General features: G+C 46.1%; 1 protein-coding gene across 5 annotated transcripts in view; it reads right to left on the bottom strand.

The window, feature by feature from the left end:
* Positions 1–22,387, bottom strand: part of ptpn4a (protein tyrosine phosphatase non-receptor type 4a) — a 264,046-nt gene that overhangs the window by 149,114 nt on the left and 92,545 nt on the right. For 4 of the 5 annotated variants that reach the window (XM_085986873.1, XM_085986872.1, XM_085986874.1 and 1 more), the window contains 2 exons: positions 5,815–5,922; positions 4,867–4,911 (listed from right to left, as the gene is read on the bottom strand). In XM_085986873.1, coding sequence (XP_085842999.1) covers positions 4,867–4,911; positions 5,815–5,922 — 153 coding nt within the window. Of the gene's footprint in view, positions 1–4,866; positions 4,912–5,814; positions 5,923–14,912; positions 15,179–22,387 lie in introns of those variants that run through there. The other variant, XM_085986876.1, reaches the window with a different exon arrangement.

Below are 22,387 nucleotides of genomic sequence, written 5' to 3'. Positions count from 1 at the left end.
CCTGAGCATCGACTTTAAGGGGCCCCTCCCGTCCTCTGACCGTAATGTGTACTTCCTCAACATCGTTGATGAGTACTCCCGTTTCCCCTTTGCCTTCCCCTGCCCCGACATGACCAGTAGCACGGTCATCAAGTGCCTGAATGCCCTCTTCGCCTTGTTCGGGTTCCCGAACTATATACACAGCGACCGGGGCTCCTCCTTCATGAGCGAGGAACTCCGGCAATTCCTCCTAGAGAGAGGTATTGCAGCAAGCAGGACCACCAGCTACAACCCCAGAGGTAACGGTCAGGTGGAAAGAGAGAACGCGACGGTATGGAAGGCCGTCCTCTTAGCCTTAAAGTCTAAGGGCCTCCCAACCTCCCGCTGGCAAGAAGTCCTCCCGACAGCGCTGCACTCCATCCGGTCATTACTTTGCACGGCCACTAACACCACCCCCCATGAACGAATGTTCGTTTTCCCCAGGAAGTCGACTACGGGAACCACTCTACCAACCTGGCTGACCGCCCCGGGGCCGGTCTGGCTGCGGAAACACGTGAGGGCCCATAAAACGGACCCCCTGGTCGAGAGGGTGAACCTCCTGCACGCCAACCCCCAGTACGCCTACGTGGCGTACCCAGACGGGCGGGAGGACACTGTCTCCCTACGAGACCTCGCACCCTCAGCCGATCTGGAAACACCGCCACCACCCCCTCCAACCCCAGCCCAGGTAGACGGCATGCCGGAACCCCACGAGCCCTCGCCGACCACGCAAACACCAGCATCAACACCGGATAAGGCACCAGCACCGGATAAGGCAACACCACCGCTGCGGCGATCGGAGAGGCTTACGAAGCCTCCGGACAGACTGACCTACCAGAATTGGTAGTACACTTCACCCCGCCGGACTTAATTCTAAACAAGGGGTGAATGTGGTAAACCACGTTCACTATCGTATCACTGTTAGTAGTTAGCACTGTTCACCACTGTTCGTTATAACTGTATCACTGACCACTATTGTATCACGGTACGAGGTCGCCTCTTGCCACACTGCTATACCTGGGATGACCACCGCCGACTCCGCCTTGGCTCCACCCACCAGGCCAGGTATAAAGGTGAGCGACTGACTGGTATTCCTCCTGCTTGGATCGGATCACCCACGAGAGTGGGCTCTGTTATTTAGTCAATAAAAACCTTTAGTCACCTTCGTAACTCTTCGCCTTTTATTGGAGGAATTGATAGGTATATCACTAGGGAAACCGAACAAGGCGAAGAGGTCATTCAGACATTTAATGACCGTGGTACTGGTCATGTCGGAGCAAGGGATGGCAAATGGGAAACGGGAGTACTCATCAATTATGTTGGGGAAGTACACATTGCGGTCGGAGGAGGGGAGGGGCCCTTTAAAATCGACGCTCAGCCGTTCAAAGGGGCGCGTGGCTTTGATCAGGCTTGCTCTGTCTGGCCTATAAAAATGCGGTTTGCACTCGGCACAGATTTGGCAGTTCCTGGTCATGGTCCTGACCTCCTCGATGGAGTAGGGCAGGTTACGGGATTTGATGAAGTGAAAAAACCTGGTGACCCCCGGGTGGCAGAGGTCATTGTGGAGGGTCTTCAGTCTATCGACCTGCGCGTTGGCGCATGTACCACGTGATAGGGCATCTGGGGGCTCATTGAGTTTCCCGGGCCGGTACAAGATATCGTAATTGTAGGTGGAGAGTTCGATTCTCCACCTCAAGATCTTGTCGTTCTTGATTTTGCCCCTCTGCTTATTATTAAACATAAATGCTACTCAACGCTGGTCAGTGAGCAGGGTAAATCGTTTTCCGGCCAGGTAATGCCTCCAATGTCGCACAGCTTCCACAATGGCCTGGGCCTCCTTTTCGACAGGAGTGTCGAATCTCGGGGGCCCTGGAGGGTCCTTGAGAAAAAGGCCACGGGTCTCCCCGCCTGGTTAAGGGTTGCAGCTAGGGCAAAGTCGGATGCGTCGCTCTCCACTTGGAAAGTGTTGGACTCATCCACTGCGTGCATTGTGGCCTTCGCAATATCTCCTTTTATGAGAGTGAAGGCTGCACAGGCCTCTGCTGTCAGGGGGAAGGAGGTGGACTTGATGAGGGGTCTGGCTTTGTCCGCATAGTTGGGCACCCACTGAGCATAGTACGAGAAAAACCCTAGGCATCTCTTCAGTGCTTTTTGGCAGTGGGGGAGGGGGAGCTCCATAAGGGGGCGCATCCTGTCGGGGTCGGGGCCGATGACTCCGTTCTCCACTACACAGCCAAGAATGGCAAGGCGCTTGGTACGAAACATACATTTGTCCTTGTTGTATGTTAGGTTCAGCCGCTGGGCCGTACGGAGGAATTTCTCTAGATTATCATGGTCCCGCTGGTCGCGGCCGCAGATGGTGACGTTGTCTAGATAGGGGAAAGTGGCCTGGAGCGCGTTCTGGTCGACCATCCGGTCCATCTCCCGTTGGAAGACTGAAACCCCGTTGGTGACGCCGAAGGGAACTCTTGAGGAAGTGGTAGAGACGACCGTCAGCTTCAAAAGCTGTGTACTGGCGGTCCTCAGCCCTGATGGGGAGCTGGTGGTACGCCGACTTCAGATCAATCGTCGAGAACACCCGGTATTGTGCTATCTGATTGACCATGTCAGATATGCGGGGGAGTGGGTATGCATCTAGCTGGGTGTAGCGATTGATTGTCTGGCTGTAGTCAATAACTAGGCGCTGTTTTTCGCCAGTCTTCACTACCACCACTTGTGCTCGCCATGGGCTGGTGCTACTTTCAATAATCCCTTCCTTCAGGAGTCTTGCTACCTCGGATTTAATGAAGCTCCTATCCCCGGCACTGTAACGCCTGCTTTTGGTAGCGATGGGCTTACAGTCGCGGGTGAGGTTAGCGAACGGGGGGGGGGGGGGGGGACTTTAAGGGTGGAGAGGCTGCAAATGGTGCGCGGCGGGCGATTTAAAAGCTGCTGGCTGCAGACTGAGTGGGGGGAGGGGTCCGTCGTACGCTAACGTGACACTCTTAAGGTTGCACTGAAAATCCAACCCCAGTAGAACGGCAGCGCAAAGATGGGGCAGGACCAGGAGTTTAAAATTTTTGTATTCTGTGCCCCTTACTGAAAGGGTCACTACACAGTAGCCACCGACGTCCGCTGACTGGGCTTTGGAAGCCAAAGAGATCCGATGTCGCGTCGGCAGGACCGGGAGAGAGTAACTGCGCACCGTGTCGGGGTGGATAAAGCTTTCCGTGCTCCCGCTGTCAAAAAGGCAGGTAGTGGCGCGGCCGTTTACCTTAATGTCCATCATAGACCTGGACAGTTGATGAGGGAGAGATTGGTCCAGCGTCACGGAGGCCAGCGTATGGTCGAGCAAGTCGATGTGGTCGTCAGATGAGGCGGTGGTCGAGTCCGGGTCCCCCGTGGTTGAAGTTGGAGACGTCCGAGATGGCGGCGCCCATGGTCCCGATCCCCACGCGGCTGGGGGAGCCCAAGATGGCGGACAAGATGGCTGCCCCCACGGTTCGCACGCGGCGCTGCTGGCGTTAGCGGTTTTACCTTTGCAGGCGCTGACATAGTGTCCTTTCTTCCCGCAGCCGGAGCAGGTAGCGTTTCTCGCCGGGCAGCGTGCTCTGGGGTGTTTTGCCTGGCCACAAAAATAAAATTTCTGTGCCTTGGACATCGCAGCAGCAGTTGAAGGTGGCGGTCCCATGACCCAAGGTTGTGGCGTCCACGTTGCGGAGCGGTTAGGGGAGAAGGCGTCCATATTCCTGTGGGCCGCGTCGAGCGAGGGACACTGCCTTTCTCAGGTCCATTTCTCCCTTTTCCAACAGTCTCTGCCGGGAGTAGTCGGACCTTAGACCCGCAACGAAAGCATCTCGGATCAGTCCCTCCGTGTGTGCTGCGGCTGATGCTTCTTTGCAATCGCAGTCTCGGCCGAGTATCCGTAGTGCCCGTAGGAAGGCCTCCACCGATTCCCCGGGCTGCTGTCTGCGGGATCTTAAGAGGTGCCGGGCATAGACCGTATTTACCGGGCGTGCGTATTGCCCTTTTAGCAGACCGATAGCCGCCGCGTAGGTCGTCGCGTCCTGGATTATTGTATAAACTTGGTGGCTCACCTTTGAGGCCAGGATTTCCAACTTGTTTTCGTCCAGGGTCACAGTTGAGGCTTGCAGGTAGGCCTCGAAGCAACGCAGCCAATGCGCGAATTTGGCAGCTGAACCCGCTTCTTGGGGGTCTAGGTCCAGGCATGTTGGTCTGAGGGCTCGCAGCAGCTCCTGTTGCTCAGCGTTTGGTGCAGCAGCCTGCTGTTCAGCAAATGTCGACATTTTGTTTTTGCTAATAAAATTGATGCGCTATCAATTACTCATAAAAGACTGAGAGTTAAGAGAGTAACTAAAGGCTTTTATTAGCAAAGAACAGAGCATGCCTCTCGTGGTTGACTGGGTTCCAAGAAGGCAGGGGGCTGCAGGTCAATCACCTTTATACCTGGGCCTGTGTGGGTGGAGCCAGCCGAGACATGTTGAGGCATGCATAGGTACAGCAGTGTGTAACAACAACAACAACAACAAGTGGTTTACCACAGTATTACCATTGCAGAGTACCCCACCATCAACATCCTGGGGCTCACCATTAACCAGAAACTTAACTGAACCAGCAAATAAATGCCATGGCTGCAAGAGCAAGTCAGAGTGTCTCACCTCTGGATTTCCCAAAGCCTCTCTACCACCCGAGCCACAAGTGCGACGGATTACAACATTCAACAACATCCACAAGAAACGGACCGCTTAATCAGCGCCTCATCTACCTGGCCTAAACATTCACTCCTCCACCACCGGTGCATGGTGGCTGCATTGTGCACTGTCTAAAGGATGCACTGCAACAACTCACCAAGGCTTCTTCGGCAGCACCTCCCAAATCCACGACCGCCACCACCTAGAAGGACAAGGGCAGCAGGAGTATGGTAACTCCATCACCTCGAAGTTCCCCTCCAAATCACACATCGTTCGGACTTGGACATACATTGCCATTCCTCCATAGGTCGCGGGGTCAAAATCCTAGATCTCCCCACCCAACTGCACTTGGGGAGCATCTTCATCACGCGGGCCACAGCGATTTAAGAAGGTGGCCAACATTTTCTGAGGGCAATTAAGGATGGGCAATGTATGCCAGCCATGCCAACATCCCCCCCCAAAAAAATGTTTTCATTATTTTACATTTTGATCACAAGGAACCCAGCTACAAGTATCTCAGCAGTGAAAGTTTATGGTTGATTAGAGCACACAGCACAGGGAGGAAATGAGATTCATTAGTCACACACACATATTTCTGGTTGGATGAGGATCAAACCAGGCAGTGTAAAATACACAATGTTAGTTTTACAGGAACACCCATCAGTGCAAAATAGACAGTTAAGTGACTACTTCCTCAAACTCATGATGAACTTCTTTATGTTACACCATCAGAGTTGCCAAGTCACACAAAGATCGGCCAAATATGACATCAAGTTCGCACAACACAGGTACTGTATAAATGCCCTTTTATTTAAAAAAGATCATTACTCTTGCCAAGGAAGCCTACAGTCTGGATAAGTGTTGGCAGCAAAAACATATTGCTGTTATTGCAGTGGCATGTTTGAAGTTTAAAAAAATGTAATCAGCTCATTTTTAAAATGAAAAACTTCCACATCTTGGCATGGTTAACATTAAACCACAAAGATTTACATTAACCTGAAGTTGCAAATCCACATGAGAGAACATATTTATTTTATTTTATTTATACTAGTCAATTACAGTTTGTGAATTTATTCCAAGGAGAGACACTGAAAGCAATACTCACAGGGCTGTCTGTTGCATCATCTGCCAGTTGTAAACCAAAGTAGTCTCGCTCAGTCAGATCAAGGTGTCTGAAGACTAAATCCAATAGGATATGTCCCTGATCGTGTTTCTGGAAAGCAAAAATAGAACAGCCATAAATCTCTCAAATAATTTAGTATCACATTGCAAATGAATTTGCAACCACTAAATTACAATGCAACTTGAAGACCATGGGCCGTATTTTCCGATCGGAGGCCTCAGATCTGGAAAAAAAATCTACGGACTTACCTGAGGGCTGGACACTTCCTTCCCTGGGCCTCTCCAACTCAATGCGCAGGGCCCACGTATCCCAGAGGTGCATGCAGTTCGCAAGCGTCCCTGGGATCACGTGGGCCATGAGGAGCCAATAGGAGACAGGAATCTCCCTTCATATATTTGACAGGTCTATCTGTCAAGTGTATGAATGGAGATCACCCCAAAAACACAGTAAAACATTAAATAAATGTAAAACAAATCAAATTTTTAAAATTAGGTGAAATCACAATAAATTAAATATTTTAAACAAATTTAATCTTTTGAAAAAAATAACATTTCTTTACGGGGCTAAAAATAAACTTATGTTTTGTTAAAAAGTATTTAAATGATAAATGAGTGAAATTTTGTTTTTACTTTTTTCAAATCTTATGCTGGTAAAAGCAGGCCTTACGCTGCTTTTACCAGGTGTAAGATTTCTAAGGGTTTTCTGCGGGCGGAGGTTTTCCAGAAAGCGGAACTCTCCCCCCCGCAGAGGCCCTGCTCCAGGGCAGGTGTCCGATCTGTCAAGAGCCGGTTTTCAGCGCATGCACTTGGCACGCCTGAAACCGGTACTGTATTTCCGATGTCCCTACGGGTGTGTACACAGCGCGTGCACACCCGTAGGGATCGGAATATACAGCCCCATGTATTTCTCTCGCGCCGCCAATCAATCACGTGTGTATAATGCACCATTACTGTTGGAAAACACTCTGAATCCGAAACACTTCACTCAACAGTTCACACTTCATGTACAACAGGCGGCATATTATTGTACCTCGTTAGAACAAACCTATTGTACCAGTTTTTCTTGGTAGCAGTTAAAGACCTACTATAATCAATAGAGAGCAAGGACAACAAATAGTTCATATTTTTCCCAAATAACTGCATTTATTGATTTGTGCAAACACACTGCTTAATTTATACAACCATAAAAACATTAAATCTCTGCATTGCCACGTTTAGGAGGTGGTCCACATACTGCGCTGCCAAATCTGGCTGGAATGTTCAATTACTGAGACATGAAAATCTCTCATTCTCCTGGCAGACACTAGGGTATCAAAATGGCAGCTTTCCAATAACACATGAATTCATAGTTCAGAGGGAGGGTAGTATTATCTTACACCAGGCCAGACTTGGATCCCATGCTAAGTGAAGGTTTTCTAAACCACTTGCATGATTCTAAAAACAAAGCAATGTTATGAAATGAAGCCCGCCTTTTGGTTATGAAGGGAAAATAAGATACGATTATATTCTTTCGCCCTCAGTGCCCTGCAGTGTGGCCCTCAGCACCAAACCACACTTTGGTCTCCTCTTCCCCCTACTCCTCTGGCACCTTCTCCTCCTTCGAGCAAGTCACCTTGTTCTAGCCCCTTGCCTCCTTTAAACTCCTCATTCTCTACCACCCAAACCCCATCTCATGATTCTCCTTGAGCTAGTCTCCCAAAGCCTCTGCATTGACTGGCTCTTCATCCTTGGTGATTTCAATCTCCATCTCAACTTGCCTTGCTCTCTCCACTGATTTCACCTCCTGTCCTCCCTAAATCTCTCCTTCCATATTAACTCTTCTACCCATATTCACAGCCATCTCAACCATACAATCGCACATGGCCTCGCTACTCCCGTGGTCTTTATCACAGACAAGGCCTTCTCGGACAACTTCCTCACAACCCACATCTCCCTTCTGCTTTCCAACCCCACTTGTCTACCCCTGGAAAAAAAAACCTCTCCAAGTCACTTACACCTGCTCTTTCAAAATCCTAGCTCCCTTATCTTTGGATTTTCATTCTCCACAATACTTCTGTAGCTGACAATTTGCTAAACCACTGCTTTAGCCAACTATTACTGGATCTGACTTATCACAAGCCACATCTCTGGTACCTCCACCCCAGGGGAATTAGAGAGTAAGCCAGAGGGCAGTGTACTGGGTGACAGAACAAAAGTGAGGAGTCGCTGGTGGTGGCGGCATATGAAGAGGACAATGTTGCTGGCCGGCGGGTCAGCATCACTTCTTGGCTGAACAGTCTAGGAATCTAAAGCTTGTGCGTCCCACTCTTAAAAGATGCCAGCAGAGAATCGAGAGGAGGAAGAGGAAGGAGAAAAATAGAAACATAGAAGATAGGAGTAGGCCATTCGGCCCCTCGAGCCCGCTCCGCCATTTAATGAGATAATGGCTGATCATCCAAATTCAGTACCCTGTCCCTGCTTTCTCCCCATATCCCTTGAGAAATATATCTAACTCCTTCTTGAATATATTTAATGAATTGGCCTCAACTGCCTTTTGTGGCAGAGAATTCCACAGGTTCACCACTCTCTGGGTGAAGAAATTCCTCCTCATCTCTGTCCTAAATGGCTTACCCCTTATCCTTAGACTGTGACCCCTGGTTCTGGACTCCCTGACCATCAGGAACATCCTTCCTGAATCTAGAAGATAGCAAGCTGCAGACAGTAACTTGAGTGGAAAAGTCTATCAGCAGCATGTGCAATACAAAGGACAATTTAACAACACTGCAGGCTAGCATGAATTATGGGGTCCTCCCCATGAACGACCACACTAGTCCCAAAGGGGAGTTTGCGCTTCATCCTTGGCTGCTCAAACTTACGACGGAAGTCTGGGATGCTAGATTGGAGAGGGCGGTCTCTTCCAGTTTCCACAGGCTTGTTAGCAGTAACTGACAACCACAAGGTGGAGCTTTGCTAATTTTATTGATACCATTAGGTTTTCTTTCCTGATCAGTGGCCATGTTGAGTCAGTGTCCAGTAGTAGTGTCATAATGAGAATCGTGTGGAGATGCCGGTGTTGGGCTGGGGTGGACAAATGTAAGAAGTCACACAACACCAGGTTATAGTCCAACAGTTTTATTTGAAATCACAAGCTTTCGGAGCGCTGCTCCTTCGTCAGGTGAAGTGGAGAGATGCATAAAGACACAGCTTATATAGTCAGAGAATATTGCTAGATGATTACAGGTAATCTTTCTAACTGCCATTTATCACACCTCGGCAGAGAGATAATCACAGCAATTAGAAAGATTACCTGTAATCATCTGGCATTATTCTCTGACTATATAAGTTGTGTCTTTATGCATCTTTCCACTTCACCCGACGAAGGAGCAGCGCTCCGAAAGCTTGTGATTTCAAATAAAACTGTTGGACTATAACCTGGTGTTGTGTGACTTCTTACATAATGAGAATCAGCATGGATGATGGCACCATTTCCAAATAGCACCAAATGCTCATTTCCACCCACCCCCCAACCTCCTCCCACCTTCCCTCCAATGCTGCACATGTAATAGAAAGGTTGTAGATAAGGCTGCCCAAGTAGCAGCGTACATGCAGCTTGCAGCAGGCCCATATCAGGACTTTGCTGCTCCAAGACAAGGTCCACCTCAGTCCCAAGAGGCTGCAATAGGAATTAGTAGCCAGCCACCAAGTATGCTGCCACTCTGGTACCTAAGAAGTACACATCACAAACTGGCAGCAAAAGGAAGCACAGTGGTAAGAAGCTCAAGACATGCGCGCACCCTTCCTCCCACAATGGGTTTCAAATAAAATTTTGGCAGCACTGAAGTTGTGCACGCACAGATCGTTCTTGGAAAGATACAAAAGTTGCTTTCTTTAGATGCCATGAATGGGGGCTTTGTGAGCTGTTGCACAAGAGAGAAGAGTCGGTGAATGATGGTATATTTGTGCAGGGAGGAGGAAGATGTACATGACTGTTAATGCACTGACTAAATACAGTAGTCAAAAAAGATGTCTTGTACGAGAGTGGTGCAAATCTCTTGCAGTTGGTAATGGGCTGCCTGCTACCTCCTGTTTGGACTATTGCTGTTCTTCTTGCAGATTCCTTGGTACCTGTGGGAGTCAATTCTTAGATATTTGTGAAGCTCCTTGGGGCAGTTTCTCATGTTAAAGGTGCTATATAAAATGCAAGTTGTTGGTGCATGAATTGACCTCATTGTACCAATGCTCAGCTCATGCCCTGGGAAATTGGAAACCATGAGACACAGCTGCAGGGGAGAGCGTAGAAGACAACCAGAGGCTTACCCCTTTGGATCAAATAGTACCACCCAGTGGACTGCCTTAAAATGCAGGCATCATAGCAACTCCCAGGGAAGCGAGTATTCACTTCCATGATATGGTTCTGCAGGTCACTTAAAAGTTGCACATGGAGAAACTGGAAACCTTTCCTTGATCAAGGAAGCTTTGAAGACCAAGTGAGTAAAATCTAGGTCTCTTTGGACCGTCAGGAATCCTGCCAATCAGACAGCGGTATTAGTTGCCCATGATAAAGGGGACAAAATTACTTGCTCCAATGCATCCAGGACTTGTTTAATGAATCCGTGCACAGCTGATTGCCGAATGTTACTTATGTCCCCAATGGCAGCCTGTAATGACCTTGTATAAATTAAGGGAGAAAAAGGTCATGACCTGTTATCAATGCATTTTGTGTGATTAGTGATGGCGACCAATACTTGGACAGCTTTATTACACTGGTGCTATCGGCCCACCAATGAGAAATTTCTGTGAATTTATTAACCACCCCCAACAGCTGAGATGTGCTGAATGAAACTTGGTAACTTCCCTGTGCCAAAAGATTCAGTTACAAGCATCTGAAGGAGCCCATCCGAGACAAGGATGGCTGCCATCATCAGCCTCATAGTTCTGAGGCTGACTTTAATCTGGCTGCTCAGAGAATGCCAGCTGCTTCTGGATGTCCGGGGAATCTTGTTCTTACTTCAATATGTCTCCTGACTTCCTGCACTGTACAGACTTTGATGGCCTTGGGCGTTTAAAGTCTGCCCATTTTAAATTCCAGTCTAACTGTTGCAGTTGATCAATGCAATTTAGATAGTTTAGAAGTTTTCTGGGAAGGTTCCACCTGGTATTTTTCAATGTCTATTAGGAGACTCAATTATCTGAAAGTGAGGAGAATGAGTTGGACAATACTCCAGGGCTCCTCTCTCCACATGCACTATTCATCACTGCTCTACATAAGACACAGTTACCTCAGACATCAATGGTGATAGATTTATGTAACACTCCTTTCTAGACTAACTGACTTGCCTGAATTCATTGAGGGTAGTGTGACCTTTCTGAATTTCTCACTTTGAGATGATACTGCTCAGCTCGAGAGTTCAGAGGCCAGAAGCCTAGACATTTGGGAAATACAAATAGATTTCGTGAATTTTCATGTTTAGAGTGTTATTAAGCAAAGTGCATTATGTTAAGTTGGTTACTGTACTAGCTGGCAATTTTCTTCAGATCAGAATACAAGCAGGAGGATGGTGAGATTCAGCAACATTGGATGGGTGGGTTAGAGGCACAATTAAAATAATGAAACCAGATATGGTGAGTACTGCTTAAATACATTCAATGTCTGACTGTAGGGACTTTATTAAGGAAGGAAAAGACTTGTATAGCACCTTTCATCTCATCAGAATGCCCCAAAACACTTTACAATGACTAGACTTCAAAGAAGTACTTCATTGGTTCTAATGTAGGCAAAAATAGCAATTTGCACACAGCAAGGTCCCACAAACAGCTATGAGATAAATGACTTGATAATTTGTTTTAGTGATGTTGGTTGAGGGATAAACATTAGCCAGAACACAGAACACTCTTGCTCTTACTACCATGAGATTTTTTTTTTTTATGTCCACCTGGAGTATAGACAGGGCCTCGGTTTAATGTCGTACCTGAAAGGTAGCAGCCCCAACTGGGCAGCACTCCGGTTATTTTCCACGGTAACTGAATTTTGCCCATTAAGCAACTCACTTGCTCCTGCAACATTGACTTGGCTATACCAGGTAGCATAACCTGTGAATTCCAAGTCACCGATCTAACTGTAAACAAAGCATTCAACAATGCTTTGCAAAGAGAATGCCACTGGCTTTACATGGGCAGTGATAAACTGGCACCGACAGACTGCCTGCAGAAACCTGGACTGCTTAAGAACATAAGAAACGGGAGCAGGAGTCGGCCAATCGGCCCCTCGAGCCTGCTCCGCCATTCAATGAGATCATGGCTGATCCAATCTTGTCCTCAACACCACTTTCCCGCTCTCTCCCCATACCCCTCGACTCCCCTGTAGTTCAAATGTCTGTCAATCTCTGCCTTGAATATATTCAGTGACTCCGCCTCCACAGCTCTCCGGGGTAGAGAATTCCAAAGACTCACGACCCTCAGAGGAGAAATTCCTCCTCATCTCCGTCTTAAATGGGCGACCCCTTATTCTGAGACTATGCCCCCTAGTTCTAGATACCCCCACTAGGGGAAACATCCTCTCAGCATCCACCCTGTCGATCCCCCTCAGAATCTTATATGTTTCAATAAGATCACCTCTCATTCTTCTAAACTCCAATGAGTATAGGCCCAACCTGCTCAACCTTTCTTCATGCGTCAAACCCTTCATCCCAGGAATCAACCTAGTGAACTTTCTCTGAACTGCCTCCAATGCAAGTATATCCTTCCTTAAATATGGAGACCAAAACTGTACGCAGTACTCCAGGTGCGGTCTCACCAGCGCCCTGTAAAGTTGCATCAAAACTTCCCTACTTTTATACTCCATACTCCTTGGAATAAAGGCCAACATTCCATTAGCCTTCCTAATTACTTGCTGTACCTGCATGCTAGCGTTTTGTGTTTCATGTACTCGGACCCCCAGATCCCTCTGTACCGCAGCATTTTGTCGTCTCACTCCACTTAAATAATAATTTGCTTTTTCATTCTTCCTTCCAAAGTGGATAACCTCACATTTTCCCGCATTATACTCCATCTGCCAAATGTTTGCCCACTCACTTAACCTCTCTCTATCCCTTTGCAGACTCTGTGTCCTCCTCACAACTCGCTAACCCACCTATCTTTGTATCATCAGCAAATTTGGCTACAGTACACTCGGTCCCTTCATCCAAGTCATTAATATAGATTGTAAATAGTTGAGGCCCCAGCACTGATCCCTGTGGCACCCCACTAGTTACCAACCGGAAATGACCCATTTATCCCGACTCTCTGTTTTCTGTTAGTTAGCCAATCCCCTGCAAGGCAAGTGATTTCACCTTAAAGTATTCATTGACTATGAAGCGCTTTGATATGTCTTGATGTGAAACACAAGTTTGCTCTTACTTTCTCGAATGGAAAATATCAAACAGCAGTGTATTTAATTATAGGCATTTTTACATTTACCTTTCACCAGTATGAAAATAATAGACAAAGGTCATTGGCTTGAGAAACTTTGACCTGTTGGACCTGCCTGTTTTCTCACCTCGAGCATGTACTGAAAATACTTTACAGCAAGTCCTTCAGGTTACATAGCATCAAATGTAAAGCATACATCACTTTAAAAGCAGAAACCAAGACAGATCATACAACTGTCTTAATTTCATATGAAACCTCAATTCAGAACCTGACAACCAATCCTGCAATACTGTAAATGAGTCCTCCGTGCATTATGAAGAAAAACGTCAGTTACATTTTCCAAACCCGCAACAAGAAAACTTAATTTTGCATTCAAAAATATATAATTACATTTGTGGGAAACACACATCAAAGCCTATGAGAAACAATGTGTCTTGCTTCTCATTGGTTCAACTTTACCATACTATTTTGCTGAAATAAAGACCACAGAAAAACTTCCAATTCCAACCAATCACATTGCTGCTTTTAACAACAATTCCCAGTGCCAATGTTACTTCCGACCCAGCTGAATATGACTAAAACCATCAAAATTACCCATTTATTTCCTTTGTGGCTTCTGCATTCCTACATTATGCTTCTTTCCAGAAGCCTAACTGTGTCTCTGGCACATGGAGCTCACTGTTTCTCGTTGCCAGCAATTTCACCTGGTCTTTGCACCCGGTTTGTTTGCCTTAGTGAAGTCCAATGTTCACATGCAGACTCCCATTATTTGCCAAAAACTGTCCCTTTATCTTCCACCTAAAATTCTTGTATTCCCTCATGTAGTTTTGGTCTTCTCCCTACAAATTTCCGATTTTTCCTGCTGCCATTCGAATTCGGCCTGACCAACTTCCCCACTAGCTCGCTCACCTATTCCGCTTCATTCTGTGTCAGCTATGGCTCAGTTTAGTAACACTCTCGCCTCCGAGTCAGAAGGTCGCGGGTTCAAGTCCCACTCCAGGAACTGGAGCACAAAAATCTAGGCTGACACTCCAGCGCAGTGCTGAGGGAGTGCTGCACTGTCGGAGGTGCCGCCTTTCCGATGAGACATTAAACCGAGGCCCCCTTCTGCTCTCTCAGGTGGACGTAAAAGATCCCACGGCACTATTTCCGAAGAGCATGGTGCCCTGGCCAATATTTATCCCTCAATCAGCATCACTAAAACAGATCATCTGGTCATTATCACATTGCTGTTTGTGGGAGCTTGCTGTGCGCAAATTGGCTGCCACGTTTCCTACATTACAAGAGTGACTACACTTCAGAAAGTACTTCATTGGCTGTAAAATGCTTTGGTACATCCGGAGGTCGTGAAAGGCGGTACATAAATTCTTTCACCATGAGAATTGGTTGCTTTATCCAAATGTTTTCAGTCAGTTCATGATCAAACTACAAATATTTCAAAATGAGCTAGATTAACTTGACTGCAAGTATGAGCCAGCATTTTTGCTTTAAAGACAGTTTCCACCTTATCTGTCCAAACACCATGACTATATTTTAAGATGCGACTGTACCCAAGCAAAATGATCAGCTGCATGACAAACTGAAATTTGACAGCCAATTTGGTGTCATTGTCGTACCCTAAGAAAGGACAAAGCATAAATGATCAAACAGGTGTTCAGAATACTAACGCAACATGAGAATGTTTAGCCATAGTACCTCAAGTGCTTGTTGCATTGGTTGCGATTGAGTTAACACCCATCATGTTTCACCAGTAAGTTCAAGTTCCAGACTGATAATTATAAACTGGCTCCTGGACAACAAGTAGTCCACAAATTACAGATAAAAGTCCTAAATTTAAAAAAAAAATCATAATCACAGCCCTTGAAATAAACTACAATCAATCTACACTTAGTCAGTCACCTTGCGAAGGAGGCATAGGACAATATCCCAGTCTGGCAAATCCATACATAGAAGCCACCAACTGGGATCACGTACAGCTTTCGATACTATAGCGCAGCATTTTACAGCGGAAAACAGCGGCCCATAAAACAATGATCTTCCAGACTGATAATGAAACAGGACAGTCTTCATAAACTAAGGAGCTTGCTTACTTGATTGACAATCAATAAATCCATGACCTGAAGCTGGTAGTTACGATGCATTGTTCTGACACAGAGCAGCAACACAGAGTAATCATCACTGCAAAAGAGAATACGTGCAAGTCGTCTGGAGAAATAGAAATTTGAGAACTCCGCAGGCCCACATCCCAGAATAATTGCACATGTGGAGAACAAACCTGGTGGAATACACAAACTCGAGCATTTACATTTCAAGCTTCTACTTACAATTGATGCTAAAGGGAAAACGATCTCGGAACCTTTGGACAGAAAGCAGTGTACACATACTGTCAGAGCTTACACTGGATGGACCATCAGAACACCAGCTGGAGAACGCGATTATTGAAAAGGCTATCAAATGACCATCCATTGGTTTGTGAATATGCAGTGACTACGGTCAAGAAAATTAAATAGTAGGAAGACCTACTGGAATCCAAAGCAACAGAGACGTCTGAAAGAGCTACAACAAACTCCCAATTATATAGTCAAGCTATACTCCAATATTCCAGACACGAATGATTCAGTAAGATATATACAGTGCAAGCATCTATTTGGAAATCTTGCATTTATGCTGGTTCAGATTTTGACAGCCAGCTATACCAATAGGTTGGCATCATCAGTAACGCAAATCGCAAGATACCTGATTTGAATTGAAAATCCCCCCAACTCGTTATTTAACTCAGAAAAGGTGAGTTCCAAACCAGAATATCTGTACAGAAAAAAGCAAACTCTGTCTGCATGCCCCGCACGCCTCTAGTTTATTAATATTCCAATTCCAAAGGGGGATGGGCTGGACACGGACTGACCTGGACTGAGACGGACCGGGACTGAGACGGACCGGAACGGACCTGGACACAGGTATGTTTTGATGGAATCTTCGCAAAGCATGAAGGTGACATGACCGTGCCAGTAAGACACTGACTGATTGACCCTGCAAGATGATCCAGAAGGGGACGGAGCTAACTGCTTGGCCACTGGTTGAGAGTTTTGATCAGATGATAGCAAATTTTCAATGCCGGCCCCGGGGTGGTGTTGCTTCTTGCCAATGACCCCTGGTACGGGCAACCGGGCTGCTTCAAGCACCTGAGCTCATGGACCACCAACCTAGACCGGCTGACCGGAGATTCAGCGTGTTCAGTGTCTGCAGCCCATCCCGGTGGAAGTGGGACAGGGAGCGGATTAATAATCTGCAATGATTATGAAATTTTGATCTTTCTAATATGATAGCAAATTTTCAATGCGGGATATATGTGGCATATAAGATGGGTGTCAAAACAGTTCTTTATGGTTCAAAACTATGAGGTCTACAACAGAAGGCTCCCTTTAATCCAAGTGTGCAATCCAGAAACTAAGCTGTGAGGAGAGTTGTAGCAAAAAGGGGAAACAGTTTATGAAGGTAGGTGTAGGAAATATGAACACTAAATCCTGCACAAAGGCCAGAGTATACAAGAAATACTGTATTGAAAAATTCTAATGTGGCATCTATCAGTTCAAAGGCATCAGAATTAATTTTCTTAAACTGCCTTCATGTTTTTTGGGGGTAAAATTGCACAGTGTACTGAGCTGGTTTTTCCCAAGGTGGGGAGAGAAGCAAGAGATGGAGGGGTTTAGAGGGCGTTCCAGAGAAAGTGACGAGGCAGCTAAAGATTCTGCCACCAACGCTGAGGCAAAGGGACCAGGAACGCACAAAAGTCCAGTCAAAAGGCTATAGGCTGAAGGAGGGGGTATAAAACTGGAAATGGTTGCTGAAAGTTGGTGATGTCGTGAAGGGATTTGCAGATACAGACCAAGATTCTAATTTTTAAAATTTTTTTTTTTTTTTTTGGTGTTGGAGGACACGCGGCCAAAGTTAATTTGTGAAAATGGGGATAATGGATGAGCAGGACAGAGTGCAGAGAGCACAAAAGTGGCTTAAGTTTTGGACAATTCAGAAATTATGCAGGTTGGAGAGTCAGAGGCAGAAAGAGGGCATTGGAGAAAAATATTCTGTCTGTGACAGGAGCATGGATAAAGAGTTTCAGCAGCGCAGGAGTTGAGCTATGAGCAGAAACAGGCAGTACCGCAGAGATGGAAACAAGAAGTTGTGGTGAGGGGTAGGATGTGGTGCTTTGAGCTCCGCTCTGGATCAAACGGAGGTCAGGGTCACGCACTGTCTGCTTCAGCCTGAATGAGTGGCTGGGGAGGAGGATGGAGTCATTGACAATGATCGGAGTTTATGGTGGTGGCCAAAAACAACGATAAAACGTATCGTTACTTCTGGACTATCTCAGACACAGCATGGATCATAGGTGGTTTTGGTTCACAGGAGCGTTGAGGCTTGATTTTAACATCAGGCATAAAACAGGCGGGCAGTGGGCAGAATGCCCGCCTCTTCCTGCTGGCAGGTGGCCCAAGTCATAAATATAGATGCTGAATGGTATAACTAATTTAGATGTGCCATCGTAACCATAAACTGAGATGCATGGGAGTGTGGTGATAGCGGGTAGGATTTTTAAAAAAGTTTTTTGTAAAGCATTTTCAGATGCTGTAATATAGCTTTTGTAAAGAGCTGCGACCTGTTAGAGATTAAATAAAGCCACTAATGAGGAAACTGTCAATCTATATATTTTTTTTTTATAAAAGCAACTCATGGTTTCTTACCAAATCTCATGATTTATGAGACAGTTAGGTTGACATTCCTGTATTATTCAAGACCAGAAAATAACAGTAAATTTATTGCAACAAAGGTTTGCCCCTAAAACATTAACTGGCATTTAACAGTGAATTTAATAATTCATGTAAACAGATCAACATGATCTAGTGAAATCAGAGAGAACAAGTTTATTGTGCTATACAATGCAAATCTGGAGAACACGACAGCACCAAATGGTCCTCACACACACAGTTTCTTCCTCTGATGCTCAACTGAGCATTCCGTTTTGTTTCTCCATGCTGCGTACAAAATTAAATTTCCTCTTTCAGCATTTCAGGTGCTTTGCTACTGTTTACTCCCAGCTTAAAACCATTGTAAACGTTGAACTCCAACAGTGGTTCAGAGACATAAAACTGTCAAAAATGTAAATATGAAAAGGTCACCGAACTTTGAACGTTAAATGTGAAAACCTGGTTTACACTCGGCGATACTCCATTGAATTGTGTTGAACATTCCCCAGCTGGTTATTTGTGGTGTTTATGCAAATATGTGATCCTTTTCAGTGCCTTGAATACTAGTAACTCAGCAACACATCCTGCTTGATAAATGCCAGATTTGTTTCTATTGGCCAGCATGTCATTTTTGCACTGAATAAGCTATGCCACTGCTACCTTCGAACTCATCTTCAGTTCATTTAAAAGACAGATTCAAACTTGTTGCGGCACTGGTTGGTTCTGTGCAAAGAGCAAACTTTGTTGACCTCAAAAATGGAAAAGCAATTATTAGCATTACTAAAAAAATCTGAAAACACTAGAATACATAAGAGAAAGAGCAACAACACGTGGCCAAATACAGCCACAAAAGGAAAAGGAAAGCAGAAAGTTGGGAAGGAATAACAAACTGGTATTTAGATAGCATCTTGCATATCCTCAGGAAGCTTCAAAGCACTTCACAGCCAAAGGATTACTTCTGAAGTGCAGTCACCGCTGTTTTGTAGGCACACGCAACAGCCAATTCGCACAGAGAGATCCCATAAATAGTAAAGAAGATTCTTTTGCTTTAGTGAAGTCGGAGAAGAATAATAATTTGGCCTGGACATCGGGAGAACTACCTGCTCTTCAAATATTGTCGAAATCCTTTACACACAACTGACCAGGCAGTTTAACATTTCATGTACTGTACTGAAACGTCAGCCAATGATGTGCGGAACACCTGGAGTGGGGCTAGAACCCATGACTTTTCTAACTCAAAGGCAGGAGTGCTACCCAATGAGCCAAACATCCCAAAGAGCTTACAAAGCAGAGGAGTATGGAAAAATTGTACAGTACTCAATAACTGACGAGACTGAGCCAGAGGCAAAAAAAATTCCAGCAACGCAATAGATTAAAAGGTATTACAGGAAACGTTGGTTTATCCGGAAGTTGTATGTCCGGAATACTCAATCGAACGGCAAAAAGCAGGAGCCGTTTTCTGTAAGTTTTTTCAGATCTCGTTCTTTTTTTTTCCCCCCCCCAAGTCAGCCACTGCAAGGTCTGTAGCTATAGCAACAGCTTCAGCTAGAGACGCTTGCAGCTGCAGCCGACTCTTTAGAAGCTGTTGCTAAGCAACAGTGTTTGTTGTCAGATACGGAGATGAAAACCTCTGTATGCTTCAACATTAACTTTGTATGTCCAGCAGTTATGATAGATCGGCAACACGCCGGTCCCGGATATCACAAAGTTTCCTGTATTAGTGTGTACAGGTAGACTACCCTTTATCCGGACTTCCGAAAACCAAAACCCTCTAAAAACCGAAGGTTTTTTCGTTCAGCGTAAGTCGTGCGTACGACTTACGTTGAACGAAAAAACCGTCGGTTTTTAGAGGGTTCCGGAAGTTCGGATAAAGGGTAAGTCGTGCGCACGACCCCCCGCCGACCCCGACAACCGCCAACCCCCCCGCGGACCCCGCCGGCCCCGACAACCGCCAGCCGCCGACCCCCCCGCGGACCCCGCCAGCCCCAACAACCGCCGACCCCGCCAGCCGCCGACCCTGCCAGCCCCGACAACCGCCGACCCCGCCAGCCCCGACCCCCCCGCGGACCCTGCCAGCCGCTGACCCCCCCAGCCCCGACAACCGCCCCGCGGACCCCGCCAGCCCTGACAACCGCCGACCCACCCGCGGACCCCGCCAGCCCCGACAACCGCCGACCCCCCCCCCCCGCGTACCCCGCCGGCGCCGACCGACTTACGCTGAGCGTCAGCGTAAGTCGTACGCACGACCCCCCGCCCCGCCCCACCTTCCGAAATCCGAAATTCTCCTTTATCCGAAACTCGGCTGGTCCCGAGGTTTTCGGATAAAGGATAGTCTACCTGTATTGTAATTTTTTTTTTTTTTTTTTTAAAAAGGAATTGTTGTTCTTTGTCAGAGTGTTTCTGTTCTATCTTGATCTAATTAAGAGCTTGGGTGGTCTAAAGCATGGAAATACCTTGCGTGCTCTTTCCACACCCGTTTTAAAAATCAGTGACCATCAACAGTCTCTCCCCATTAAATATCAAGCTGATCCATAAGTTAACTTGTGCATCATTTTACTTTACAGTCTGTTATTTATTCAACTTTTGTTCACAGTACTGAGAACCAGCTTCCAAGTGTTACTCAGCTGGACAATATAAAGACAAAAAAGTATTGAAGCTGAAGCAATCCTCATTAATGTCTGTATCTGCTGATGCTAATTCTGAGCTTCCTCACCGCCAGGTTCAGAAAAATATTTAAAGATTTGACTGAATAAACACATTTCAGTTGACCAGAATTCTCTGCAATGGATTTCAAGAGCTGCTGCCGACACCAAGAAAAGCATGAGGTTGGGGGAAAGAGAGAAGTACTTTCAATATAAAATACTTCCATTTATACAATATGGAAAAGTAGTTTAGAGTCTGATTACTGGCAGTAAACATAGAAACATGGAAGATAGGAGCAGGAGTAGGCCATTCGGCCCCTTGAGCCTGCTCCGCCATTCAATGAGATCATGGCTGATCATCCAAATTCAGTACCCTGTCCCTGCCTTCTCCCCATATCCCTTGATCCCTTGATCCTTAAGAAATATATCCAACTTCTTCTTGAATATATTTAATGAATTGGCCTCTACTGCCTTCTGTGGTAGAGAATTCCACAGGTTCACCACTCTCTGGGTGAAGAAATTCCTCCTCATCTGTCCTAAATGGCTTACCCCTTATCCTTGGACTGTGACCCCTGGTTCTGGACTCCCCCGCCATCGGGAGCATCCTTCCTGCATCTAGTCTGTCTAGTCCGGTTAGAATTTTATAAGTTTCAATGAGATCCCCTCTCATTCTTCTAAACTCCAGCGAATATAAGCCCAATCGACCCAATCTCTCCTCATACGTCATTCCTGCCATCCCAGGTATCAGTCTGGTGAATCTTCGCTGCACTCACTCCATGGCAAGAATATCCACTTTTATTGTTGAGAAGACATCTGCCAATTTGAGCTTTGTGAACAATGTGTGGCAATGTAGTTGTTCTGAATTTTTCCAAGAATTAGCTTGGGAACCGGAGATCGAACACAAGGCAGAGTCGAACGAAAAATTAAAACAAAAAATGCTGGAAGCACTTATCAAGTCAAGCAGCATCTGTGGAGCAGCATCTGTGGAGAAAGGAAGGTGGGGTTAACGTTTCGGGTTGAATAACTTTCGTTAGCACTGCAGGATACAAACAAATCGCTTATGAGGAGGAACAGCCAGAAAATTTGGGACGGCAAGAAATAAAAAAGGTTATTTGATTAAGTGGAGGACAGGAGATGGTTAAATAACAGAAGTGATAATGGTGCAGGCAATAATGAGAGAAACTGGATAAACCAAAGGATGTATCTGGAGACCCAGAGGATGTATGAATGGCTACAGAGGAGGAGGGAAGCATGGACAATCTGGCAAAACAGAGGGCTCCAATGGCCCAGGAGTGAGGTGGAAGAAATAGACAGGGAGATACCAGGGGGTGCTGAAAATATTTCCACTGTCAGCACAAGAACCGATCAGTCCACAGAACCTCAGGAGGAGCAACCTTCTCCCATAATCTCCAGGATCCTTACCAATTCTTCCCTATTTAGGCACAAAACACCTGCAAGTAGCCTACTACTCAGGAGGGAGTAGGATATCAGTCAAGTTCTGAATACAAAGCTCGAGATGGCCCGATGTGTGGAGCAACCACTGTTGGGAGACTCCGATCATGGATATTATTTAAAAGCAAGAGATGCTTTGGGGTTGAAGGCCAGACATTTATACAGTGCCACAAAAAGCCTGCCAGGCTTTGACGCAGGAGCACTGAAAGGCTCTTAAAAGGGATCATGCATTTCATAGTAATTTCTATTATGTGCTACTGGGTTTGTTCCTTAAATATAATATTCCAGCAGAGTTTCTACCTTTCTCCCAAAAATACCCAAAGGGTAGTTTAGGTAG

Source organism: Somniosus microcephalus, chromosome 4 (genome assembly GCF_052327205.1).
Source record: "Somniosus microcephalus isolate GS21.2 chromosome 4, FLI_Smic_1.0, whole genome shotgun sequence".
Classification (NCBI taxonomy): domain Eukaryota; kingdom Metazoa; phylum Chordata; class Chondrichthyes; order Squaliformes; family Somniosidae; genus Somniosus; species Somniosus microcephalus.
Note: the sequence above shows the minus strand (reverse complement) of the source record. Positions and strands in the feature narration are given on the sequence as shown.